General features: G+C 47.6%; 2 protein-coding genes across 3 annotated transcripts in view; both read left to right on the top strand.

Moving 5' to 3' along the window:
* The window catches only part of LOC140191192 (Krueppel-like factor 1), a 56,840-nt gene extending 48,283 nt beyond the window's left edge, over positions 1-8,557 (top strand). The window contains exons 3-4 of one of the 2 annotated variants that reach the window (XR_011883781.1): positions 4,339-4,585; positions 6,558-8,557. Coding sequence is in view for 1 of the 2 variants with exons in the window: in XM_072248350.1 (XP_072104451.1) it covers positions 4,339-4,514 (176 nt within the window). In the remaining variant the exon portion in view is untranslated. Of the gene's footprint in view, positions 1-4,338; positions 6,509-6,557 lie in introns of those variants that run through there. The other variant, XM_072248350.1, reaches the window with a different exon arrangement.
* An 8,263-nt stretch (positions 8,558-16,820) lies between these two features.
* On the top strand, positions 16,821-23,783 carry LOC140191191 (uncharacterized). The gene is made up of 3 exons (XM_072248349.1): positions 16,821-18,777; positions 21,047-21,162; positions 23,700-23,783. The coding sequence occupies exons 1-2, from the start codon at positions 17,532-17,534 to the stop codon at positions 21,118-21,120; spliced, it is 1,320 nt and encodes a 439-aa protein (XP_072104450.1). The 5' UTR covers positions 16,821-17,531; the 3' UTR covers positions 21,121-21,162; positions 23,700-23,783.
* The last annotated feature ends 243 nt before the right edge of the window (positions 23,784-24,026 follow it).

Here is a 24,026-nt window from a genome sequence, read left to right as displayed (position 1 = left end):
TACCAAATCATCCTATGACTGGTGTGGCAAAGGCAGCAATCTCAGAGATTATTACCCTGGAGGTCCTGCTTTTCAACTTTCTACCTAGCTCCCAAATTCTCTCTTTAGGACTTTCTCTCTTTTCCTTCCTACGTCATTGGTACCAATGTGGACCATGATATCTGGCTGTTTACTCTCCCCATTTAGAACGTTGTGAACATGATCCGAGATGTTCCTGACCCTGGCACCTGGGAGGCAATATACTATCTGGATTTCTTTATCATGTCCGCAGACTCTCCTATCCACTCCTCTGACTATGGAATCTCCTAACATCAGTGCATTCCTCCTCAGACCCCTTCCCCTCGAGCCACAGCACCAGGGGAAGAGACCCGGTCGCTATGGCTTCCCCCAGTAGGTTATCCCTCCCAACAGTATACAAAACATTATACTTATTATTGAGGGGAGCACCCACAGGGGTACTTTGTACCAGATTTCCCTTCCCACTCCTGACAGGCATCTATTCACCTGTCTCCTGCAACCTAGGGGTGACTTAACTCCCTGTAGCTCCGTTCTATCATCTCCTCACTTTCTCTTAAGAGCCGAAGGTAATTGAGTTGTGGCTCCAGTTCTTCAGCGTGTTCCTTGAGGAGGTGCAGCTTAGTGCACCTGGTGTAGATGTAGTTTTCTGGGTGGCTAGAGGTTTCAAGAATTGCCATATCCCACATGTATGTCGTGACATGTGTGTGAAGTTTCTGGTTCTGCGGCAGCAGTGCAGTGCAATACTTTTTTTTAAAAAAAAGTTACAATAAGAAATAAAAGTAAGTCATGCAAAAAGAGCCAAAGAGAGGTAGTGTTCTTGAGTTCAAGGACTGTTCAGATATCTGGAAGAAGCTGTTCCTAAAACGTTCAGTGAGTGTCTTCAGGCTCCTGCACCTCCTCCCTCGTGGTAGAAATGAGAAGAAGGCAATTCCTGGATGATGAGGATCCTTAATGATGGATGCCATATTCCTGAGCCATCACCTTTTGAAGACATCCTCAATGGTGAAGAGGGTAATGACCATGATGGAGGTGAGGAGGAGGAGTGGGGCAAGTGCCCTAACCTTTTGCCTCCACAGATACTTCCTGAGCTGGTGAATTCCTCCATCAGAGAGACACAGAACATCAGTTTCATTCCCCCCCCCCCCCCACCTTCCTTCCAGATACATTTTCAAGAAACTGATGGTCTCCCTGCAAAGTGTGTTGTTCCCTCCAGAACGCAGAGCATAGGCTAAATTTTATGTCTCTTGGTTAAGATTTGCACCCTTATGTTTCTGTTTCAGATTGTGTAACAGACAGGTGGTGGGGTGCGGGATAATGGGAAGGAATCTTTTGTCACTTTGATGGGCTGAGTGGCCTAATTCTGCTCCTATGCCTTGTTGTCTTTATAACTTCAGTAACCCGGATTAGATCCCTATCAAATGATTTATTTCAAGTTTACCTTTATATTCTGGAATCAAAAGTACAGTATTAAATTTGCAGATGATTTCAAATTCAGAAAGAGCTGAGCTCACTGAGAAACTCCAGGAGGACATGAAAATAGCATGAAAGGGCAGCACAGTAGAGTAGCAGTTAGCATAAAGAGGTACAGTGCGAGACGCCTGGGTTCAATTGTCATCGCTGTCTGTTGGGAGTTTGTACATTCTCCCTGTGACCATGGGGGTTTTCTCCGACCAAGCATAGCAATACTCACAGGCTGCCCTAGCACATTCCCGGACCGTGTAGGTCGTTGACACAAATGAGGCATTTCACTGTACGTTTTGATGTACGTGTGACCAGTGAAGGGAATCATTATCTCTTTCTAAAAAAAAAAATAATTGCTGAAAGGGCAAATAATTGCGAGGTGAAGTTTATCAAAGATAACTGTGTGTTGGTGCTTTTTGGTGGGCAAGTAGAGAGTTCACTTCTGGAAGGAGTCCAGGTGCGGTGGAAGGACAGAGAGCTGCAGGAACACGAGTGCATCACTCACCGCACATGTAGTAGTATTATGGTATTGGTTTATTATTGTCATATGTACTGTGATGCATACCATCTGAACAGGCCATTCAGCCCACCGATTCTGTACTGACAATCACCCACCCATTTCCACCAATCCTGCGTTAATTCCATGTTTTATTCTCCACGCATTCTCAGTGGATTCCCTGCTATTCCACTACTCACCTACACACTAGGGGTAATTTGTGACAGTTCCAAGTTAATTGGTGACTGTAAATCGACATGGGGAGAACATGCAAACTCCACACAGACAGAACTGAGGTCAGGTTTGAACACTTTTTTTTACTGTCAACTTTAAAAGTTCTGGCTTCCCCACCATCCCTGTGCCTGCGTGTGTTTCCAGCTGGTGCCCTGGTTTCTTCCCACATCACAGAGGCGTACTGGTAGTTTGGTTCGAGTCACAAAGAGATACAGCATAGAAACAGGCCCTTCTGGAGTAAGGTCACCTAGCGGTGATTTATCCCAGTTGTGTTGTGAAAATTTGCCAAGGTTTATAATGAACATGGAAGTTGTGAACAGATCGTTGATGAGTTGGTAATGATAGATTGCACCCATCAGGGCACACGACTACCAATGTGCAAAAACAAAAAATCAACAAACTGTGCAAATACAAAAAGAAAGAAAAAATGTTATTAATAATAATACTAATAAACAAACATGAGAACTTCCATAGATGCTGGAAATCCAGAGCAACACACGCAAAATGCTGGAGGATCTCAGCAGGCCAGGTAGCATCTATGGAAAAGAGTGAACTGTTGCCATTTCAGGCTGAGAGCCTTCGTCAGGACTGAGAGGGAATCGGGGAGATGTCTGAGTCAACAGTGGGGGAGGAGAAGGAGGATAGCTGCAAGGTGATGGGTGAAGCCAGGTGGGTGGGATAGGTCAAGGTCTGGAGAAGAAAGAATCTGCTAGAGGAGATTGGAGAATAGGAAAAAGGGAAGGAAGAGGAGACCCAGGGGAAATAACACTAGGCAGGTGAGAAGAAGTAAAAGGTCAGAGTGGGAAATAGGGGAAGGGTGAGGGGGGGAGGGGAAGTTTGTTCACTGGAAGGAGAAATTGATATTCATGCTATGAGGTTGGAGGGTACGTTGACATAAGATGTTGTTCCTCCAGCCCGAGGGTGGCCTCATCTTGGCACAAGAGGAGGCCATTGATCGACACATCGGAATGGAAATTGGAATTAATTAAATAATAATAAATAAATAATCAATAAACATCAAGAACATGAGATGAAGCATTCTTGAAAGTGAGTCCATAGGTTATGGCAACGGTTCAGTGATAGGACGAGTGAAGTTATCCCCTCTGGTTCAATAGCCTGATGGTTGAGGGGTAACAACTATTCCTGAACCTGGTGCTGTGGTCTTGAGGCTCCTGAACCTCTTTTCTGATGGCAACACTGAGAAGGGAGCATGGCCTGGGTGGTGAAAGTTCCTGTTGATGGATAATGTTTTCCTATGACAACATTTCATGTAGATGTGCTCAATGTTGGGGAAAGCTTTTCCCATGATGGACTGGAGCATATCCACAACTTTCTGTAGGAATTTCCGTTCAAGGGTATTGGTGCTTCCAATCAATCAATGATGCAACCAGTCAATATACTCTCCACCACACATCTATAACAGCTTGTAAAAATTTTAGATGACATGCCAAACCTTCGCAAACTTCTAAGAAAGTAGAGGTGCTGCCTTGCTTTCTTTATAATGGGAGTTATGTGCTGGACCTAGAACTGATCCTCTTGAATGATTACACTGCGGAATTTAAAGTTGCTGACCTTTTTCATCTCTGATCCTCCCAATGAGGATTGGCTCATGGACCTCCAGTTTCCTCCTCCTGAAGACAATAATCAGATTGTACACAGAAAACCTGAGAAGAGAGTGGCTAATTTGAGATTATTTTCCACCAATCAATTGTTGAGTCTCCTCTCTAGTTGGAGAGAGACCTGCTTCACTTCCAGTGGGCCAGTCGAAGACCCCTTTCCCACCCTGGACATCTCCCCTCTCCCATCAGGCAGAAGATCAAAAAGTTTGTAAGTATGTGCCACCTAGCTAATGGTAGTTGTTAGGAGAGGCATAGCCCAGATAGTGTGGATCTTTGATGATGGAGTTGCCTTCTTGAACTAGGTTTATGATCAGGATATCCAGGAGGGAAGGGCATGGATGGAGAATGGATGTAAGACTATGTTACATGGACATAAAACAGTACAGTACAGGCCTACAATGTTGTGCCAACTTTTTTTCCCTGCTGTAACATTAATCTAACCGTTCCCTCCTACGCAGCCCTCCATTTTTCTGTCACCCTTGTTAACAATCCTATGTTTCCCCTTTGCAGGAGAGAAGCCTTACCACTGCAACTGGGAAGGCTGCGGCTGGAAGTTTGCCCGCTCTGATGAGTTGACCCGCCATTTCCGGAAACACACAGGCCACCGCCCCTTCCAGTGCCATCTTTGCGAGCGGGCTTTCTCCCGGTCGGACCACCTGGCTCTCCACATGAAGAGGCACATGTGAACTACCCGTTCCCCCCCACAAATGGCCCTGCTGCACATGGACAATCTCTCTACAACCGACCACTTGAGAAGGTGGGGCCGTGGACGGACCTACGGGGTCATCAGTCACAAGTGGGGGTGGGGGAGGGGGGTGGAAATTTTCAGCGGTGCGGAGACCTGTGGTGAGGAGGTTGTGTGGAAAGCTGATTGAAGACAGTGCGTTATTGGGCACCTGTCCTCCATGGTTGGGAAGCAGACAGAACCTCTTCCCCACTACAAAGGACAGGAACCTGGTCATGAGCTGGCGTTGTGGGCTCCGCTGTCCTGGCATGACTCGTGTGGACCCCCCAGCCACTCTGCCCCACCACTGGGCACAGGTTCACACTGTTCCCGACCTGGGCACAAACTACAGGTGGAGTGGAGACTTCTGCCTATGGTCCTGTGGACCTGAGAACTCAGCCCCGGCCCTGTGTGCCTGGTGTTGGCCAAGGCACAATTTCCTTGGAGCTGACGTTCTGTGAGTGTGAGATGGGGTCCTCCAGAGAGCGGGTCTGGCGTCTTTCAGTACAGTCCCTGTAGCCTATGGTTCCTCCACACAACACGGCGCTGGAGGAAGCTGGGACCATTGAGTGCCTGTGACTCCATGAAGATGTGCACTCACTGGAATCCAGCACTGAATGGCCATTCTGGTGAACGCAATGAGATCCCTTGCAAGCTACTCACAAGCGTCCACAGCCACACAGCTGAAGGCACCTGCAGGAAGACACGTGGAGTAACACCACGTGGAAACAGGCCCTGCAGCCCACCAAGTCCATGCTGCCCGTCCAGCTAGTCCCAATTCCCTGTGTTCGGCCTAACCTCTCCAAGCCCCACCACCTACCTGTCCAAGTGCTTCTATTGTACTATTGTACTTGCCTCAATCACTTCCTCTGGCAACTCATTCTATATACTCACCCCCTCTGGGGGAAAAAGTTGCCTCTCAGGTCCCTTTGAATCTTTTCCCTCTCACCCTCAAGTTATTCCCCCTCGTTTTGGACTCTTCTACCCTGGGGAAGAGACTGTTATCGTCCACCCTTTCTATGCATCTTATAATTTTAAACCCTTCGTTAAGGTCCACCTCATTGTCCTACATTCCAAGGAATGAGCTTGTTATCGAGTATTGTCGTCCTCTGGAACACATGCACTGGGGCCTGGTTAGGTTTCCTGCCTCCACCTCCTCTCTGTTTTGAACCCCAGGCACCTGTAGAGTGAAATAATTTTTCCCCTAGTTTTTCTTTAATTCAGCTGCCAATTACATTCAATCAACCGCCATTACATCACACGCTTTCCTTTCCTTCCTCTTCACTCTCTCTTGGCCTCTCGTGACTTTGCTGTCTCGTCTCCCTGCCTAAAGAGTTTATTCTGGTAGGCAATGGCGTTCACTGCAGAGTTCAACCTGCCCCTCTAAACCTGCTTCTAGCAGAAGAGATGGAGAGACAGGTCAAAGGTTTCCAGTGACATTTTAAAGAGGCCCTGAGTGCAAGTCTTTAAAAGATTTATCCCCATACTGTCAGTCCCACCTTTCTACCTTCCCATCTTTACATCTGACAATTCTACCCATCCAAATATCCCCATAATCTTCCAATCCCACTTCTCATATTCCCAATCCCACTTATTCCTCAGGAATATGTGAAAGATGGGTTGGGGAGATGTGGGGAGAATCTGGATTACCAACACATCCCATTGACCCACCTTCTGTCAGAGATGGATCCCAGCTCCCTTATTTGTCCCACTCCTTTTTCCAGGATGATTTTAATTAGGCTCAATTTCCATTCGGGCTCTGGTCTGTCCTTGGGATTTCAGTGTTTTGTTGTATGAAGCATTTTCTTGGACCCACTGTAAATAGCATCGAGTTCAAGGAGCAAACAATGTAAATAGATCACTATGGAGCAATAAATCTTGTCTAATTAGGGTGGGTGTTTATTTTGTATTTCTGCCCTGATGGTTAAGCTGAAATAAAGTATTTGAATACAGTGATTTGGGACTGCTACGTGCATAGATTCAACCTATCCTCTCTCCGTTGCAGGGAAGTTTTAAATGAAGCGAATTCAATGCACAGTAAAGATGGCGTAGTTCCAAGCCTTCGGAAGGTTGTAAGGCTTGCTCTCTGCGTCCATGAATGGAAGAAGATGAGGTTTGGTTTGGGGTGACTAACCTGATCAAATTGCATGGTAGCAGAGCGGTTAGAGTAATGCAATTAAAGCACCAGTGAGCTGGGTTCAATCCCTGCCACTATCTGCAAGGGGTTTGCACGTTCTCCCCGTGATGGTGTGAGTTTCCTCTGGGTGCTTTGGCCACCTCCCACACTCTAAAAACAACATGGGTTAGTAGACTAATTGGTCACATGGTACAATTGGACAGCTGGTGTTCGTTGGGAAGGTGGGCCTGTTGCTGTGTTGTATCTCTGAAACAGTAACATAATTGAATTAGGGATGGAGTAAGTTTTACAGAGTGTCTTAAAAGGAGAAGGGAGAGATGATGGAGGGAACTCCAAGGTTCAGGGAATTGGTGAAGGATGGAAATAGAGGAAGATAAGATGGCCAGGATTAGAAGAGTGCAGGGTCTTAGAAGGTTGTAAAGGAGGAGGGGATAGTCAGACATGAGATTCTGCAGATGCTGGAAACCTGGAGCAATCCATGCAAGATGTTTGAGGAGCTCAGCCGATTTACTGGAGGGAAATGGGCAGTTGACGTTTCAGGCTGAGTCCCTTCATCATGACTCCATAGAGGTTACTTGACCTGTGGAGTTCCTCCAGCATTTTGTCTGCGTTGCTAGGAATTGGTGAGCATGCAGGGCCAGAGGAGTTTAGTGAGATAGAGAAGGGTGAGATCATAGGGGATATATGCGATGGAATTCTAAAATGGAAGTATTGCTTAGCTGGGTGAGTGTGGATGGGTGGATGTGGTTTTGATGGGAGACCTCCAGTTAATGTGGTCCTTTGGCATATTTGCCCGAAGATGATAGTAGTCAGGATGAGGGTTTTGGCAGCTGGAGGGTGTAATGCTGAAGCCCTACAGGGGCATTGGTCAGTCCTGACTTGGAGTACTGCGAGCAGTTTTGGTGCCTTATCTAAGAAAGGATTTGCTGACATTGCAGAGAGTCCAGAGGAGGTCCACAAGAATGATCCCGGAAATGAAAGATGCAACATATGAGGAAGCATTTAATAGCTCTGGGACTGTGCTCACTGGAATTTAGAAGAGTGAGGGGTGATCTCATTGAAAACTATTGAATAGTGAAGGGCCAAGATAGAGTGGACGAGAAGAGAATATTTCCTGTACAGAGGGGAGTCTAGGACTAGAGGACACAGCCTAAGGATAGAAAGATGTCCCTTTAGAACAGAGATGAGGAGCATTTTTTTTTTTTTAGCCAGAGGTTAGTGAATCTGTGGAATTCATTGCCACAGATGACTCTGGAGGCCAAGTCATTGGGTATATTTATTTATTTGGTGATACAGCGCAGAACGGGCCCTTCTAGCCCAATGAGCCTGCCACCTAGTAACCCACTGACTGAACCCTAGCCTCATCACAGGACAATTTACAACAACCAGTTAACCTACTAACTAGTATGTCTTTGGACTGTGGGAGGAAACCGGAGCACATAGAGGAAATGTACGCAGACACAGGGAGAACGTACAAATTCCTTACAGTCAATGATGGAATTGAATGCTGAGCTCCAATGCCCTCGAGCTGCAGTAGCGTCACGCTAACTGCTATGCCACCGTGGTTTAAAGTTCAAAGTGGCAAAGTAAACTTATTATTGAAGTACATACACTGTATGTCACCATATACAACCCTGGGATTCATTTTCTTGTGGGCATACTCAATAACTTTATAGAATAATAACCACAATAGAATGAATGAAAGACTACACAACTTTGGCATTCATCCTGAATACAGAAGACAACAAACTCTGCAAACACAAAAATAAACAAAAAAAAACAAATAAATAAACAATAAATACTGCGAACATAAGATGAAGAGTCCTTGCCAGTGAGTCCATTAGCTGTGAGAATTATTCAATTATGAGGTAAGTGAAGTTATCCCCTTTGGTTCAAGAGCCTGATGGTTGAGGGGTAATAACTGTTCCTGAATCTGGTGGTGTGAGTCCTGAGGCTCCTGTATCTCCTTCCCGATGGCAGCAGTGAGACGAGAGCGTGTCCTGGGCGGTGAGGGTCCCTGATAATGGATGCTGCTTTCCTGCAACAATCTTTCATGTAGATGGGCTCAGTGTTTGGGAGGGCTTTATCTGTGATGGACTGGGCTCCATGCAGTACTTTTTTGAGAGATTTTCTATTCAAGGACTTTGGTGTTTCTATACCAGGCTGTGATACAGCCAGTCAATACACTCTCCACTACACATCTATAGAAGTTTGTCAGAGTTGTAGATGTCATGCTGAATCTCCATAAACTCCCAAGGAAGTAGAGGTACTGCCATGTCTTCTTCATAATTGCACGTACGTGCTGGGACCAGGACAGGTTCCCCTGAAATAATAACACTGAGGAATTTAGAGTTGCTGACTTTAAGGTGGAGATTAAGGGAGTCAAAGGTTATCAGGTGAAAGTAGGAGATTGGGGTTGAGAGGGATAATAAATTGATCATGATGACAGTAGAACAAATAAATAATTATTGATAAACTACACAAAAGCAAAGACTGACAAACAACCAATAAGCAAATAAATAAATAAATCATGCTGAGATCATCAGTTTTGGAATCAACTCAGAGTTGAGATGAGTGAAATTATTCATCCTGGTTCAGAAACCTAAAACTGGTGGTATGAGATCTTTTGATCTCCATTCCCTGCCTGTTCATGTGTCTGTTTGAATGCCTCTGAAACGTAGCTATCGTATCTGCTTATGGCTGTGTGTTTTAGGTGCCTACCTCTTTCTATGTAAAAGACTTTAGTATTTATATTGCACTCATCTCATAAATCTTCTTTAAGCTCCCCACTCACACTTTACGGCTATGCCTTCTGGTATTTGACGTTTCCACTCTGGGAAAGTACTCTATATACCCTATTGATGTTTCCCAGAATCTTAGGCACTTCTGACAATCTACAGAAAACAAGACAAGTTTATCCTAATACTCTCTAAACAAGGCAACAGCCTAGTGATCCTTTTCTGTACTGTCTAAAGCCACCACATCCTTCCTCTACTATAGTGACCAGAACTGCACACCATAGTCGATGGCTGAGGAATAGAGCTCCTGATGGGATCAAAGACTACGGCTATACTCGACGCTAGTTACAGCTCATCCTGTCCTCACTGTCTATCAAACCCCCGATAAGTTGTGAAGGGAACCCACAGGTGGGTAGAACAAGCGATTCTGCAGATACTGGAAACCTGGAGCAACACACAATGCTGGAGAAATTCAACAAGTCAGGTAGCATCTTTGGTAGGGGAAATGAACTGTCAGCGTTTGAAATTAAGATCTTTCATCATGCATCCTGAACATGAATCATAGTCGTGAGGAAGGATCTCGGCTCGAGATGTTGATTGTTTATTCCTGTCCACAGATGCTGCCTGACCTACCGAGTTCCTCCAGCATTTTGTGTCCATTGCTCCGGAATCCTGAGGGGATGGCCACACTGAGGGAGGGCAATGGTTTGAATGGAGTCGACAAGTTAATGACAGAGAAGGGGATTTGTTGGTGTAGATCAGTAACCACAGAAATGCAGCAGAGAAGTGAAACAAAGTCGGGCTGCTCAGGTTTGAGAGCATGAATCAGCTCCAGCTGAGTCGGGGCAACAGAGGAGGAAGGACACCGTGTTGTCTGAGAATGTACTGTGTGGATAGTGTTGGTGAGAGTGTAGAAGACTTGGGTATTCAAGGCTCTGACTAGTGGGGTTCTCAGCAAAATGTCTGGTCGTTCTCCAACTACCCTGCTGACACAAACCCTTCCGGACATCACACTGAGAAAAATGCTGGGAAATAATCGGTTGAAATGTAGACAGGGGACCATTTTCTACACAGCTAGTTAGTTGGATGGGATATCTGGGAAGGGTACTTTGTCCAAAAGGTGGTGTAAATCTGGATCCTTGCCTCCGTTCTGCAGAGATTCTGGCAGTCAACATGGGCTTTTAAAGTGAGAATTGATGTGTGTGTGGTGAGGGTGCTGATGGGGGAAGGAGATATATAAATGCAAAAAAGAAATTTTGTTTGAAATTAGAGACTTTATTGGATGCTTTTGCAGGCCTTTACTTCCTACAAGGCAAAACCTAACATCACGAATGGCTGTGATGCTTCACTCCCAGATGAGCCCAACATATTTTATAATGCGCTGAAAGGGAAAATAGACTACATCAGTGCAAATCCCTGCAGCATCTGGCGACCCTGTGACCTCTGTCCTGGAGGCTGACATCAGAACATCTTTCAAGAGGGTGAACGATTACAAAGCATCAGTACCTGGTAGGGTACTGAAAGCCTTTACCAACCAACTGGCTGGCGTGTTAAAGGACATTTTCAATCTCTCACTGCTGTAGGCAGAGGTCCTCACCTGCTTCAAAAGGCAACAAGCATACCAGTGCCCATGACTACCACTCAGTTGTACTCACATCTACCGTGATGAAATGCATTGAGAGGTTGGTCGTGGCCAGAGTCAACTCCTGCCGAAGCAAAGACCTGGAACCACTGCAATTTGCCTTTCACCAAAATAGGTCCATAGTAGATGTTCAACACCGTCACGTCCTCAGTTCTAACCAACAAGCTCCAAATCCCTCCCTCTGCAACTGGGTCCTTGACATCCTCACTAGGAGACCACAGTCAGTGTGCGTTGGAAATAATATCTCTTCCTTGCTGACAGTCAACACTGGCACAGCTCAAGGATGTGTGCTCAGCCACTGCTCTACTCCCTCTGCACCCATGACTGTGCAGCAAAGCACAGCTCAAACACTATCTATAAATTTGCCGATGACACAACTATTGTGGGCCGAATTTTAGATGGTGACGAGGTAGATAGATCAGCTGGTTGACTGGAATTGCAACTCCAACTTTGCATTCAATGTCAGTAAGACCAAGGAATTGACTCATCACTTCTGGAAGAGGAAGTCAAGGGAACACACATTGAGGGATCAACAGTGAGGAGTTTCAAGTTCCTGGGTGTCAACATCTCTGAAGATCTACCCCGGCCCAATGTATTGATGCAATTACAAAGAAGGCTTGACAGTGGCTATACTTCATTAGGAGTTTGAGGAGATTTGGAGAGCATTTTAACTGGTTGCATCATTGTCCAGTATCAAAGGGACTCTCAGCATCAAGAATATCTTCGAAAGGCAATGCCTCAAAGGCAGCGTCCATCACTAAGGACCCTCACCACCCAGGATATGCCCTCTTCTCATTACTACTATCAAGGAGGAGTTACAGGAGCCTGAAGACAAAAGTTCAATGTTTTAGGAACAGCTTCTTCCTCTCCACCATCAGATTTCTGAATGGACTAATGAACCTCACTTCTTTTGCTCTTTTTGCAGTAATCATTTAAACTAATTATATATTTCTTATACTTTATACAGAATTCTATGTATTGCACTGCACTGCTGCCACAAAGCAACAAATTTCATGAAATATGCCAGTGTTAGTGAACCTGACTCTGCTTCTGAAAATGAGATGGCAGAGCTAACGTAGATTCATTTGGGATAGTGGACTAGATTAGCTGCATGGCCTCCTGGCCAATGTCCAGTCCCTACCCACACTCTCACTCCTGGTGGAATATGTTGTCCTACACCACGTTGGAGATGGGGAGCTGGGTACACCTCTTTCCACAGCTCTCATGTCAACGGCAGATGGTATTGGAATTGAAGTTAGAATTGGAATTGGTTTATTGTCGCCACATGTGAATATGGTGAAGAGCTTGCCTTGCATTCTGTTCATTCAGACCATATCTTTGCATGGTGCATCGAGGTAGAACGGGTAAGGCAATAACAGAATGCTGAATGAAGGGTAACAGTTACAGAGAAAATGCAGTGCAGATAATCAGTAAGGTCAAGTGTCCGACCTATCATACTAAGGAACTATTTAATAGTCTCACAACAGCAGGGTGGAAGCTGTGGTGCAACAGAACTTCAGGCTTTTGTATCTTCTGCCCGATGGAAGAAGAAGCATAGAGAATGTCCAGCTGATCCCAAATAAAGGACTTCTGGAATTGTGTACTTCTGCGGAATGCAGGAAACACAGAGGCCAATCTTCACACAGCAAGATCCAACACAAAGTACTATGACACTGCTCAGTTTTATCTGTTTAACTGCAGATGCTGGAGATCCAAAATAAAACAGAAGATGCTGGAAGGTCAGGCAGTGTCTGAGGAGAATAGTCATAGTCATAGTCTATCGATCCCGGAGGAAACTGGTTTTCGTTACAGTTGCACCATAAATAATTAAATAGTAATAAAACCATAAATAGTTAAATAGTAATATGTAAATTATGCCAGGAAATAAGTCCAGGACCAGCCTATTGGCTCAGGGTGTCTGACCCTCCAAGGGAGGAGTTGTAAAGTTTGATGGCCACAGGCAGGAATGACTTCCTATGACGCTCTGTGTTGCATCTCGGTGGAATGAGTCTCTGGCTGAATGTACTCCTGTGCCCACCCAGTACACTATGTAGTGGATGGGAGACATTGTCCAAGATGGCATGCAACTTGGACAGCATCCTCTCTTCAGACACCACCGTCAGAGAGTCCAGTTCCATCCCCACAACATCACTGGCCTTACAAATGAGTTTGTTGATTCTGTTGGTGTCTTCTACTCTCAGCCTGCTGCCCCAGCACACAACAGCAAACATGATAGCACTGGCCACCACAGACTTGTAGAACATCCTCAGCATCGTCCAGCAGATGTTAAAGGATCTCAGTCTCCTCAGGAAATAGAGACGGCTCTGACCCTTCTTGTGGACAGCCTCAGTGTTCTTTGACCAGTCCAGTTTATTGTCAATTCGTATTCCCAGGTATTTGTAATCCTCCACCATGTCCACACTGACCCCCTGGATGGAAACAGGGGTCACTGGTACCTTAGCTCTCCTCAGGTCTACCACCAGCTCCTTAGTCTTTTTCACATTAAGCTGCAGATAATTCTGCTCACACCATGTGACAAAGTTTCCTACCGTAGCCCTGTACTCAGCCTCATCTCCCTTGCTGATGCACCCAACTATGGCAGAGTCATCAGAAAACTTCTGAAGATGACAAGACTCTGTGCAGTAGTTGAAGTCCGAGGTGTAAATGGTGAAGAGAAAGGGAGACAAGACAGTCCCCTGTGGAGCCCCAGTGCTGCTGATCACTCTGTCGGACACACAGTGTCCTGTGACCTCGTGGGTTTCTTCCCGCATCCGTAACGTATGTGGGTTGGTGGGTTCATTGGCCATTGTGAATTGCCTGTAGTGTGGGGTGACCAGTGCAATCAGGGGTGGCTGTGGTGGGGAGAATCAAATGGATTAGTGTTTGGTGGGAATGTGGGGAGAATCAAATGGATTAGTGTTTGGTGGGTCAGTTTGGACTTGCTGGACCAAAGAGCTTGCTTGCTTGCTGACTGATTCAACGACTGAGAACAGGTCAGGATTACATAGAACAGTACATCACAGAACAATGATAGGCCCACAGTGTTATACTGATCTTTATAAGCCTTCTCTAAGATCCATCTAATGCTTCTCTCCTACACAGAACACAGCCCTCCATTTTTCATTCCTCCATGTGCCTATTTCTGAAATGCCCCTAATGTATCTGCCTCTATCACCACCCCTGACAGCATGTTCCACACACACACACACACACACACCAGTCTCTGTGTAAAAAATACCTACTTCTGACATCTCCCCTAACTTCACTTGCCTTAAAAGGACGTCCTCTGGCATTGCCCGTTGACACACTGGACTCTATGGGACTTCTTGTGATCTTTTGCTGCCTTCTTGTGGATAATTCAAAGGATTTATGGATTCAAAGTACATTTTTTATCAATGTATGTATGTGATATATAACCCTGAGATTCAACTTCCCCACTGATAGGCTCAAACAATAGCAGAATCACATATGGAATAAAAAGACGATATAAAAGAAGTGAAATGAGTTGCTTGGTGACCTGTCTTGAGGATGTCGTCCTTGGTAGCGTTGCTCGCTGGCGCCATCTTCTGGAATGCATCCACACTGCATTCTTCCAGATGTATTCCAGAATGGAATTCTTCCGGAAATGCGTCCGGTACTGGATGAATCAGAATCAGGTTGATTAACACAAGGGATTCCGCAGATGCTGGAAATCCAGGGCAACACACCCAAAATGCTGGAGGAACCCAGCAGGGCCTGATGATGGGTTATGGCCTGAAACGTCAACTGTTAATTCATTTCCACAGATGCTGCCTGACCTGCTGAGTTCCTCCAGCATTTCGTGTCAGGTTTATTAATATTGACATATACAACGTAGAACAGCACAGCACAGTACATTCAGCCCATGATGTTGTGCTGTCTTTTTAACCTACTTTAAGATCAATATAACCCTTCCCTCCTGCATTGCCCTCTATTTTTCTGTAATTAATAGAATTTATGATGTTAACTTTGTTGATATAAAAGTTACAGAAGATAACAAGAATAAATGAACAGTGTAAAAGATAAATGAGCTTATGTTGATGTTATCACCAATCTGTACTGAAAATGGTCTCCCTATGAGGACATCAAGAGTTCAAATGCTGAGGGAGGTACAGGGGCCCAGGTTTTGAAACATGATGATTAGTACTGAGGGGATGATGGTTTAGAATACCGAGCTGTAATTCGTATACAGCGTACATATGTTTGGTTGTTGCCTTGGTGCTGAAAGCCAAGTGGAGAACCAGTGAGGTTGTATCTGTTGTAGACCTATTGGAGTGGTAGGCCAGTTGCAATGGGTCCAGGCCCTTGCTTAGGCAGCAGTTAATTCTCGCCATGGCATGATCAACCTCTCAATGCACTGCATCAGAATGGAAGTGAAAGCTACTGGCGAATAGTCGCCAAGCCAGCTCACCCTGCTCTTCCTGGGTATGACTGATGCCCTTTTGGAGTAGGTGCAATGGGTATTAGAGACATCCCTTGGAGAACGGGTTTTGTTATGATCTGGATCTGTGACATCCCACTGTCATCTGGGGAGTCGAGATGTAATCTATTAAACAAATCTGTGTTCAAAGAAAGCTGGAAGCGTGATCTGTGAGCATGGTGATTTGGAACTAAAATCAGCCATTCCTACCCTGTAGCAGAATCAGAATCAGGTTTATTATCATTTGTGTCATGAAACTTGTTGCTTTGTGGCAGTAGTACAGTGCAATACATTAAAAATTAGTATAAGTTACAAAAATAGATACCTAGTACAAAAGAGGACCAGCAAGATATTGTTCATGGGTTCATGGACCATTCAGAAATCTGATGGCAGAGGGGAAGAAGCCGTTCCTAAAACTTTCAGGCTCCTGTAATTAGAAGAGGACATGCCTCGAATGGTGAGATCCTTAATGATGGATGCCACCTTCTCGAGGCCCTGCCTTTTGAAGATATCGTTGACGATGGGGTGGTTTGTGCCTGGGCTGGAGCTGAGTGAGTTTAAAACCCTCTGCATTCCCCTTCGATCCTGCGCACTGGAGCTTCCACACCAGGTGGTGCTAGAACCACCCATAAGTTTTCCCGCTTCAAACTCAGAAGCAGCTCGTCAAACCATTAAGTTCACAGGTGGACAAGACCTACTGTCAACAGCAGGATATCAGTTTGGTAACTACAGAATAGGTGATAAGGTAGTGTGTAATTATTCTAAATTTACAGCGAACAGGTTGATGGGCTTGAGAGGGTGAATACCCTGCTCCTGATATCTATGGTTACACGGAGTTTTACTCCTCTTCCACCCTCTCTCGCTGTCTCTCCCTTTCAATCTATTTAAAGATTGAAAGATTCAAGATTCAAAAAACTTTATTGTCATTCTAACCATACATCAGCTCGGCAGGGCAGAATGAAACAGCGTTTCTCAGGAGCAGTGCAATGGTAACAAACGCAACACTAAATAATAAACATAACAATAAATAGTAAAACACAACAGCCACATGTCAGTTAAAATCAGTTATAAGTGTCCAGTGCAAGTTAAAAGTGTCCAAAGCAGAGTCAGGTGGAGCAGCTATTTAGCAGTCTGACTGCCTGTGGGAGGAAGCTGTTTAGTAGCCTTGTGGTTTTTGTTTTGATGCTCCTGTAACGCTTGCTTGATGGCAGAAGAACAAACAGTTCATGGAGAGGGTGTGAGGGGTCTTTAATGATGTACCGTGTCTTCTGGAGGCATCGACTCTGAAAGAGGTCTTGGACAGAAGGTAGGGAGACCCCAATGACCTTCTCTGCTCCCCTAACCACCCACTGCAAGGCTTTTTTGTCGACAGCACTGCAGCTGGGGTACCAGGTTGTGATGCAAAAGGTCAGCACACTCTCAACCACGCCTCTGTAGAATGTAGTTAAGATGTTAGTGCGGAGTGATCACTATGCTCCTCCCTCCCTCTCTCACACTCTCCCACTCTCAATCTCTTCTCTCTCACACTCTCATTCTCTCACTCATTCCATCTCTCTCCTTTTCTCTACCTCTCTCTCCCACCTCTGCCTCTTTCTCTCTCATTTCAGTCCGTTTCTCTCTTTCTTCTTCCCTCTCATTCTTCTCTTTCATTCTCTGCTTCTCTCTTTCAATCTGTCACTACACCTCTCTCCCTCACTTCCACTCTCCCACTCTCACTCTCTCGTCTTTCTCTCACTCTCCCTCTGTCACCCTCTCCCTCGTGCAGCTCCCCCTCTCCTGGAAAATCTCTGGCGGCAGCCGAGTTCTGGCCATCCTGCACTTATCACAAGGGGGCAGCAGTTGGCCACCAATGATTCCTGCCTTTGCTGTCCAATTAGTGTTCACCTTGCATTGAGTCATTCCAAAAAGGACCAACCCATTAAGAGCTGACCATCAAGTACCCACTTATTTGCAAGGTTACATTCCCAAGTATCAGCATTTATTTCACAGCCCACTGTCTCCTGGCAAGTTAACTGTTCATTCAGATGCTAATAGAGTCGAAGAGTTACACAACATGTAAAGAAACCATCAAGACCAGCACATCCCTGCGGACCAGTGAGCCCCCATTCCTGCGGACCAGTGAGCCCCCATCCCTGCGGACCAGTGAGCCCCCATCCCTGCTGACCGGTGAGCACCCATCCCTCCTGACCAGTGAGCACCCATTCCTGCGGACCAGTGACCCCCCATCCCTGCTGACCGGTGAGCAGCCATCCCTGCTGAAAAGTGAGCACCCATCCCTGCAGACCAGTGAGCACCTATCCCTGCAGACCAGTGAGCACCCATCCCTGCTGACCAGTGAGCCCCCATCCCTGCTGACCGGTGAGCAGCCATCCCTGCTGAAAAGTGAGCACCCATCCTTGCTGACCAGTGAGCACCCATCCCTGCTGACCGGTGAGCACCCATCCCTGCTGAAAAGTGAGCACCCATCCTTGCTGACCAGTGAGCACCCATCCCTGTGGACCAGTGAGCCCCCATCCCTGCTGAAAAGTGAGCACCCATCCTTGCTGACCAGTGAGCACCCATCCCTGCGGACCAGTGAACCCCCATCCCTGCTGACCAGTGAGCACCCATCCCTGCTGAAAAGTGAGCACCCATCACTGCGGACCAGTGAGCGCCCATCCCTGCTGACCGGTGAGCAGCCATCCCTGCTGAAAAGTGAGCACCCATCCTTGCTGACCAGTGAGCACCCATCCCTGCTGACCGGTGAGCACCCATCCCTGCTGAAAAGTGAGCACCCATCCCTGCGGACCAGTGAGCCTCCATCCCTGATGACCAGTGAGCACCCATCCTTGCTGACCAGTGAGCACCCATCCCTGCGGACCAGTGACCCCCCATCCCTGCTGACCAGTGAGCACCCATCCCTGCTGAAAAGTGAGCACCCATCACTGCGGACCAGTGAGCGCCCATCCCTGCGGACCAGTGAGCACCCATCCCTGTGGACCAGTGAGCCCCCATCCCTGATGACCAGTGAGCACCCATCCCTGCTGACCAGTGAGTACCCATCCCCGCGGACCAGTGAGCCCCCATCCCTGCTGACCGGTGAGCACCCATCCCTGCTGACCGGTGAGCACCCATCCCTGCTGACCGGTGAGCACCCATCCCTGCGGACCGGTGACCCCCCATCCCTGCTGAAAAGTGAGCACCCATCCCTGCAGACCAGTGAGCACCTATCCCTGCAGACCAGTGAGCACCCATCCCTGCTGACCAGTGAGCCCCCATCCCTGCTGACCGGTGAGCAGCCATCCCTGCTGAAAAGTGAGCACCCATCCTTGCTGACCAGTGAGCACCCATCCCTGCTGACCGCTGAGCACCCATCCCTGCGGACCAGTGAGCCCCCATCCCTGCTGACCAGTGAGCCCCCATCCCTGCTGAAAAGTGAGCACCCATCCCTGCGGACCAGTGAGCACCCATCCCTGCTGACCAGTGAGCCCCCATCCCTGCTGAAAAGTGAGCACCCATCCCTGCGGACCAGTGAGCACCCATCCCTACTGACCAGTGAGCACCCATCCCTGCTGACCAGTGAGCACCCATCCCTGTGGACCAGTGAGCCCCCATCCCTGCGGACCAGTTAGTCCCCATCCCTGCGGACCAGTGAGCACCCATCCCTGCTGGCCAGTGAGCACCCATCCCTGCTGACCAGTGAGCACCCATCCCTGCAGACCGGTGAGCACCCATCCCTGCTGACCAGTGAGCCCCCATCCCTGCGGACCAGTGAGCACCCATCCCTGCTGAGCAGTGAGCACCCATCCCTGCAGACCAGTGAGCACCCATCCCTGCTGACCAGTGAGCCCCCATCCCTGCGGACCAGTGACCCCCATCCCTGCTGACCGGTGAGCACCCATCCTTGCTGACCAGTGAGCACCCATCCCTGCTGACCGGTGAGCACCCATCCCTGCTGAAAAGTGAGCACCCATCCCTGCGGACCAGTGAGCCCCCATCCCTGATGACCAGTGAGCACCCATCCCTGCTGACCAGTGAGCACCCATCCCTGTGGACCAGTGAGCCCCCATCCCTGCTGACCAGTGAACCCCCATCCCTGCGGACCAGTGAGCCCCCATCCCTGCTGACCAGTGAGCCCCCATTCCTGATGACCAGTGAGCACCCATCCCTGCTGAGCAGTGAGTACCCATCCCTGCTGAGCAGTGAGCACCCATCCCTGCGGACCAGTGAGCACCCATCCCTGCTGACCAGTGAGCCCCCATCCCTGCTGAAAAGTGAGCACCCATCCCTGCGGACCAGTGAGCCCCCATCCCTGATGACCAGTGAGCACCCATCCCTGCTGACCAGTGAGCACCCATTCCTGTGGACCAGTGAGCCCCCATCCCTGATGACCAGTGAGCACCCATCCCTGCTGACCAGTGAGCACCCATCCCTGTGGACCAGTGAGCCCCCATCCCTGATGACCAGTGAGCACTCATCCCTGCTGACCAGTGAGCACCCATCCCTGTGGACCAGTGAGCCCCCATCCCTGATGACCAGTGAGCACTCATCCCTGCTGACCAGTGAGCCCCCATCCCTGCTGACCAGTGAGCCCCCATCCCTGCTGACCAGTGAGTACCCATCCCTGCTGACCAGTGAGCACCCATCCCTGTGGACCAGTGAGCACCCATCCCTGTGGACCAGTGAGCCCCCATCCCTGCTGACCAGTGAGCACCCATTCCTGCTGACCAGTGAGCACCCATCCCTGCGGACCAGTGAGCACCCATCCCTGTGGACCAGTGAGCACCCATCCCTGCTGAAAAGTGAGCACCCATCTCTGCTGAAAAGTGAGCACCCATCCCTGCGGACCAGTGAGCACCCATCCCTGCGGACCAGTGAGCACCCATCCCTGCTGAGCAGTGAGCACCCATCCCTGCTGACCAGTGAGCACCCATCCCTGCGGACCAGTGAGCACCCATCCCTACTGACCAGTGAGCACCCATCCCTGCGGACCAGTGAGCACCCATCCCTGCGGACTAGTGAGCCCCCATCCCTGCGGACCAGTGAGCCCCCATCCCTGCGGACCAGTGAGCACCCATCCCTGCTGAGCAGTGAGTACCCATCCCTGCGGACCAGTGAGCACCCATCCCTGCTGACCAGTGAGCACCCATCCCTGCAGACCAGTGTGCACCCATCCCTGCTGAGCAGTGAGCACCCATCCCTGTGGACCAGTGAGCACCCATCCCTGCTGACCAGTGAGCACCCATCCCTGCGGACCAGTGAGCACCCATCCCTGATAATCCCGCCTTCCAGCACTTGGCCTATAGCTTTCCGTGTCTAGGTGATCCAGGTGACCTCCCTCCTTTCTCAGGTACTATGATCTAGGTATTCACCGTTCTCTGGGTGAAGAAACTCCCCTTTAGGTCATCTCTGAATCCCTCATCTTACCCTGAATCTATGCCACCTAGCTTAATCTACTTCAGTTAGACTAGAGGGAAAAGTTTTATTCAATTGCTTCGGGAAAGGTTTCTTTTGAAACTGTTTGATAAGTGCTGATTATAAACGTAAGATAATTCTGCAGATGCTGGAAATCTTGAGCAACACACACAAAATCCTGGACGAACTCAGCAAGTGAGGCAGCATCTGCATCTGTGAAGGGAAATCAGAAGTTGTGAAGAGAAGACTAACTTCTTCAGGGTAGGCATACCTGAAAGAGACCGCAAAGTTGAATTCCTCCGTCATTCTGTGTATATTGTGACGTGTAGCTGGTAGTGTCTTTATTACAGACTGGATCTATCAAAGACAAGGTAACAAAGGTTTAAGGGAAGAGGAAGGAGTCTTACAGGGGACTTGAGGGATGGGTTTTACAAACAGTGAGTGTTTGAAATCTAGAGCATGCCAACAGATGAGATGGGAGAATCAGATACAACCACTAAGCTTATAGAAAGATCAGCTTTATTTGTATCATGTACATTGAAACATCAAGACATACAGTGAAATCTGTCATTTGTGTCAACGACCGACACAGTCTGAAGGTGTGCTGGGGGCAGCCCGCTGATGTTGCCATGTTTCAGGCACCCTGGTGAGACCACACCTGGAGTACTGTGTGCAGTTTTGGTCTCCAAATTTGAGGAAGGACATTCTTGCTATTGAGGGAGTGCAGCGTAGGTTCACGAGGTTAATTCCTGGGATGATGGGACTGTCATATGTCGAAAGATTGGAGCGACTAGGCTTGTATACTCTGGAATTTAGAAGGCTGAGAGGGGATCTTATTGAAACATATAAGATTATTAAGGGATTGGACACGCTGGAGGCAGGAAGCATGTTCCCGCTGATGGGTGAGTCCAGAACCAGAGGCCACAGTTTAAGAATTAGGGGCAGGCCATTTAGAACGGAGTTGAGGAAAAACCTTTTCACCCAGAGAGTGGTGGATATATGGAATGCTCTGCCCCAGAAGGCTGTGGAGGCCAAGTCTCTGGATGCTTTCAAGAAAGAGATGGATAGAGCTCTTAAAGATCGCAGAATCAAAGGTTATGGGATAAGGAAGGAACTGGGTACTGATTGTGGATGATCAGCCATGATCACAGTGAATGGCGGTGTTGGCTCGAAGGGCTGAATGGCCTACTCCTGCACCTATTGTCTATTGTCACATAGAGCATGCACAAGTTACTAACCTGAATCTGTATGTGTTTGGATAGTGGGAGGAAACAGCAGCACCCGGAGGAAACCTACGCATTCCTGGGTAGAACATGCAAACTCCTTACGGACAGCACTGGGAATTGAACCCCGATCTTACAGCTGGGGATGTACAGTGTTATACTGCCATGTTACCATGCTGCTTAAGACGCAGTAAGACAGGCACTTGAACAGGCAAAAGAGAGAAGGGTAAGACCTAATGTGGGTGGCTTGGTAGCTCAGTGGTTTGCGTAAAGCTTTGGAACACCTGCGATCCACGTTCAATTCCTGCCTCCATATGTACATTTGAATTCAATCATTGGATGGTTATTCCAGGCTTTGGGATTGCAGGTTCAGCAGTTTAATCATGATACGTCTGCAAGGGAGAAAGCCAGGGAAGGAGAAGGGAAGGGCCTTACTGAGCTCGTTGTGTGTGTAACGTGGGGATGAAATCTGGGGCAGGAGCAGACGGAGACCGAAGAGAGGACAGCAGACGCTGCCTGACTGTTGTCAGAAGCAATGTTCCACCTCAGGTGTGTGCATGTGCCTGTGCACATATCTTTGGCTACTAGCGCACAGAAGAGTTTAAACTGCATTCAAAAAAGATTGTCAGCCTCTACCTCGTTGGCGTGTAAGTTATATTTCATGATCGAACACAATCACGTTTCCTTTTCCAGTTTCTGACATGGACTGTGTTGACAATGTGGAGTTTGTGATGATTTGTCTGTAGATTTTAGAACTGGCTGTTTTTATTGAAGAAATTATTCAGTGCGCGCATAGTGTTGTCACTGGGCAAAAAATTGCACAGCACAAGATATTAGCGCACGCTGGTCATTACAAATTAGAGGGAACATTGGTCAGAAATGGCTTTACAAAATTCTGGGACAGGTGTTTTCCTTTTTACTACCTCAGTGTGATAATGCCCAGAATGATCTGTCTGGATCCGAATCACGGACTCCGTCTCTAAGGAGTTTGTACATTCTTCCCGTGACCACGTGGCTTTTCTCTGGGTGCTCTGGTTTCCTCACACATTCTGTGGTGTCGAAAAGAGGATGCTGTCCAACTTGCATGCCATCTTGGACAATGTCTCCCATCCACTATATAATGTACTGGGTGGGCACAGGAGTACATTCATCCAGAGACTCATTCCACCGAGATGCAACACTGAGCGTCATAGGAAGTCATTCCTGCCTGTGGCCATCAAACTTTACAACTCCTCCTTTGGAGGGTCAGACACCCTGAGCCAATAGGCTGGTCCTGGACTTATTTCCTGGCATAACTTATATATTACTATTTAACTATTTATGGTTTTATTACTATTTAATTATTTATGGTGCAACTGTAACAAAAAACAATTTTCCCCGGGATCAATAAAGTATGACTATGACTATGACTATTCCAAAGACGTACAGGTTAGGATCAGTGGGCATGTATGCTGGCACCGGTAGTGTGGTGACACTTGTGGACTGCCTCTGGCAGACTGTGATACTCATTGATGCAAATAAAACATTTCATTGTACATGTGACAAATAAAGCTAATCTTTACCTTTACATTACAGGCACATCCCTTCCCACCATTGGGTGTACAAACAGGAGGTGCTGTCTCGAGAAGGCAAAGATCCCTACCACCCAAGCCATGCCATCTTCTCCCAGCTACCATCAGGAGGCAGAGAACTCTGAGGTCTCACACCACCAAGTTTAAGAACAGCTACTTCCTTTCAACTATTTACTTTTTGAACCAACCAATGCAATCCTAATCATTAGAAGTTAGCAACATTATGAGCAGTTTGATCACTTTGTACTACAATGGACTTTTGTTTCTTTTTGCTCTAATTGTGTTCTTGTAACACTAGTGTATAATTTATACATTACTGCCTCTTCTACAT

The sequence above is a fragment of the Mobula birostris genome, chromosome 32, assembly GCF_030028105.1.
Source record: "Mobula birostris isolate sMobBir1 chromosome 32, sMobBir1.hap1, whole genome shotgun sequence".
NCBI classification, from domain to species: domain Eukaryota; kingdom Metazoa; phylum Chordata; class Chondrichthyes; order Myliobatiformes; family Myliobatidae; genus Mobula; species Mobula birostris.
Note: the sequence above shows the minus strand (reverse complement) of the source record. Positions and strands in the feature narration are given on the sequence as shown.

What these genes read in the sequence shown, in the direction of transcription:
- LOC140191191 (XM_072248349.1), top strand. Translation starts at nt 17,532, where the DNA reads ATGCTAATAGAGTCGAAGAGTTACACAACATGTAAAGAAACCATCAAG. An exon ending in GCCCCCATCCCTGCTGACCG is followed by an intron (nt 18,778 to 21,046) that starts GTGAGCAGCCAT and finishes ATAATTCTGCAG; the next exon opens with ATGCTGGAAATCTTGAGCAA.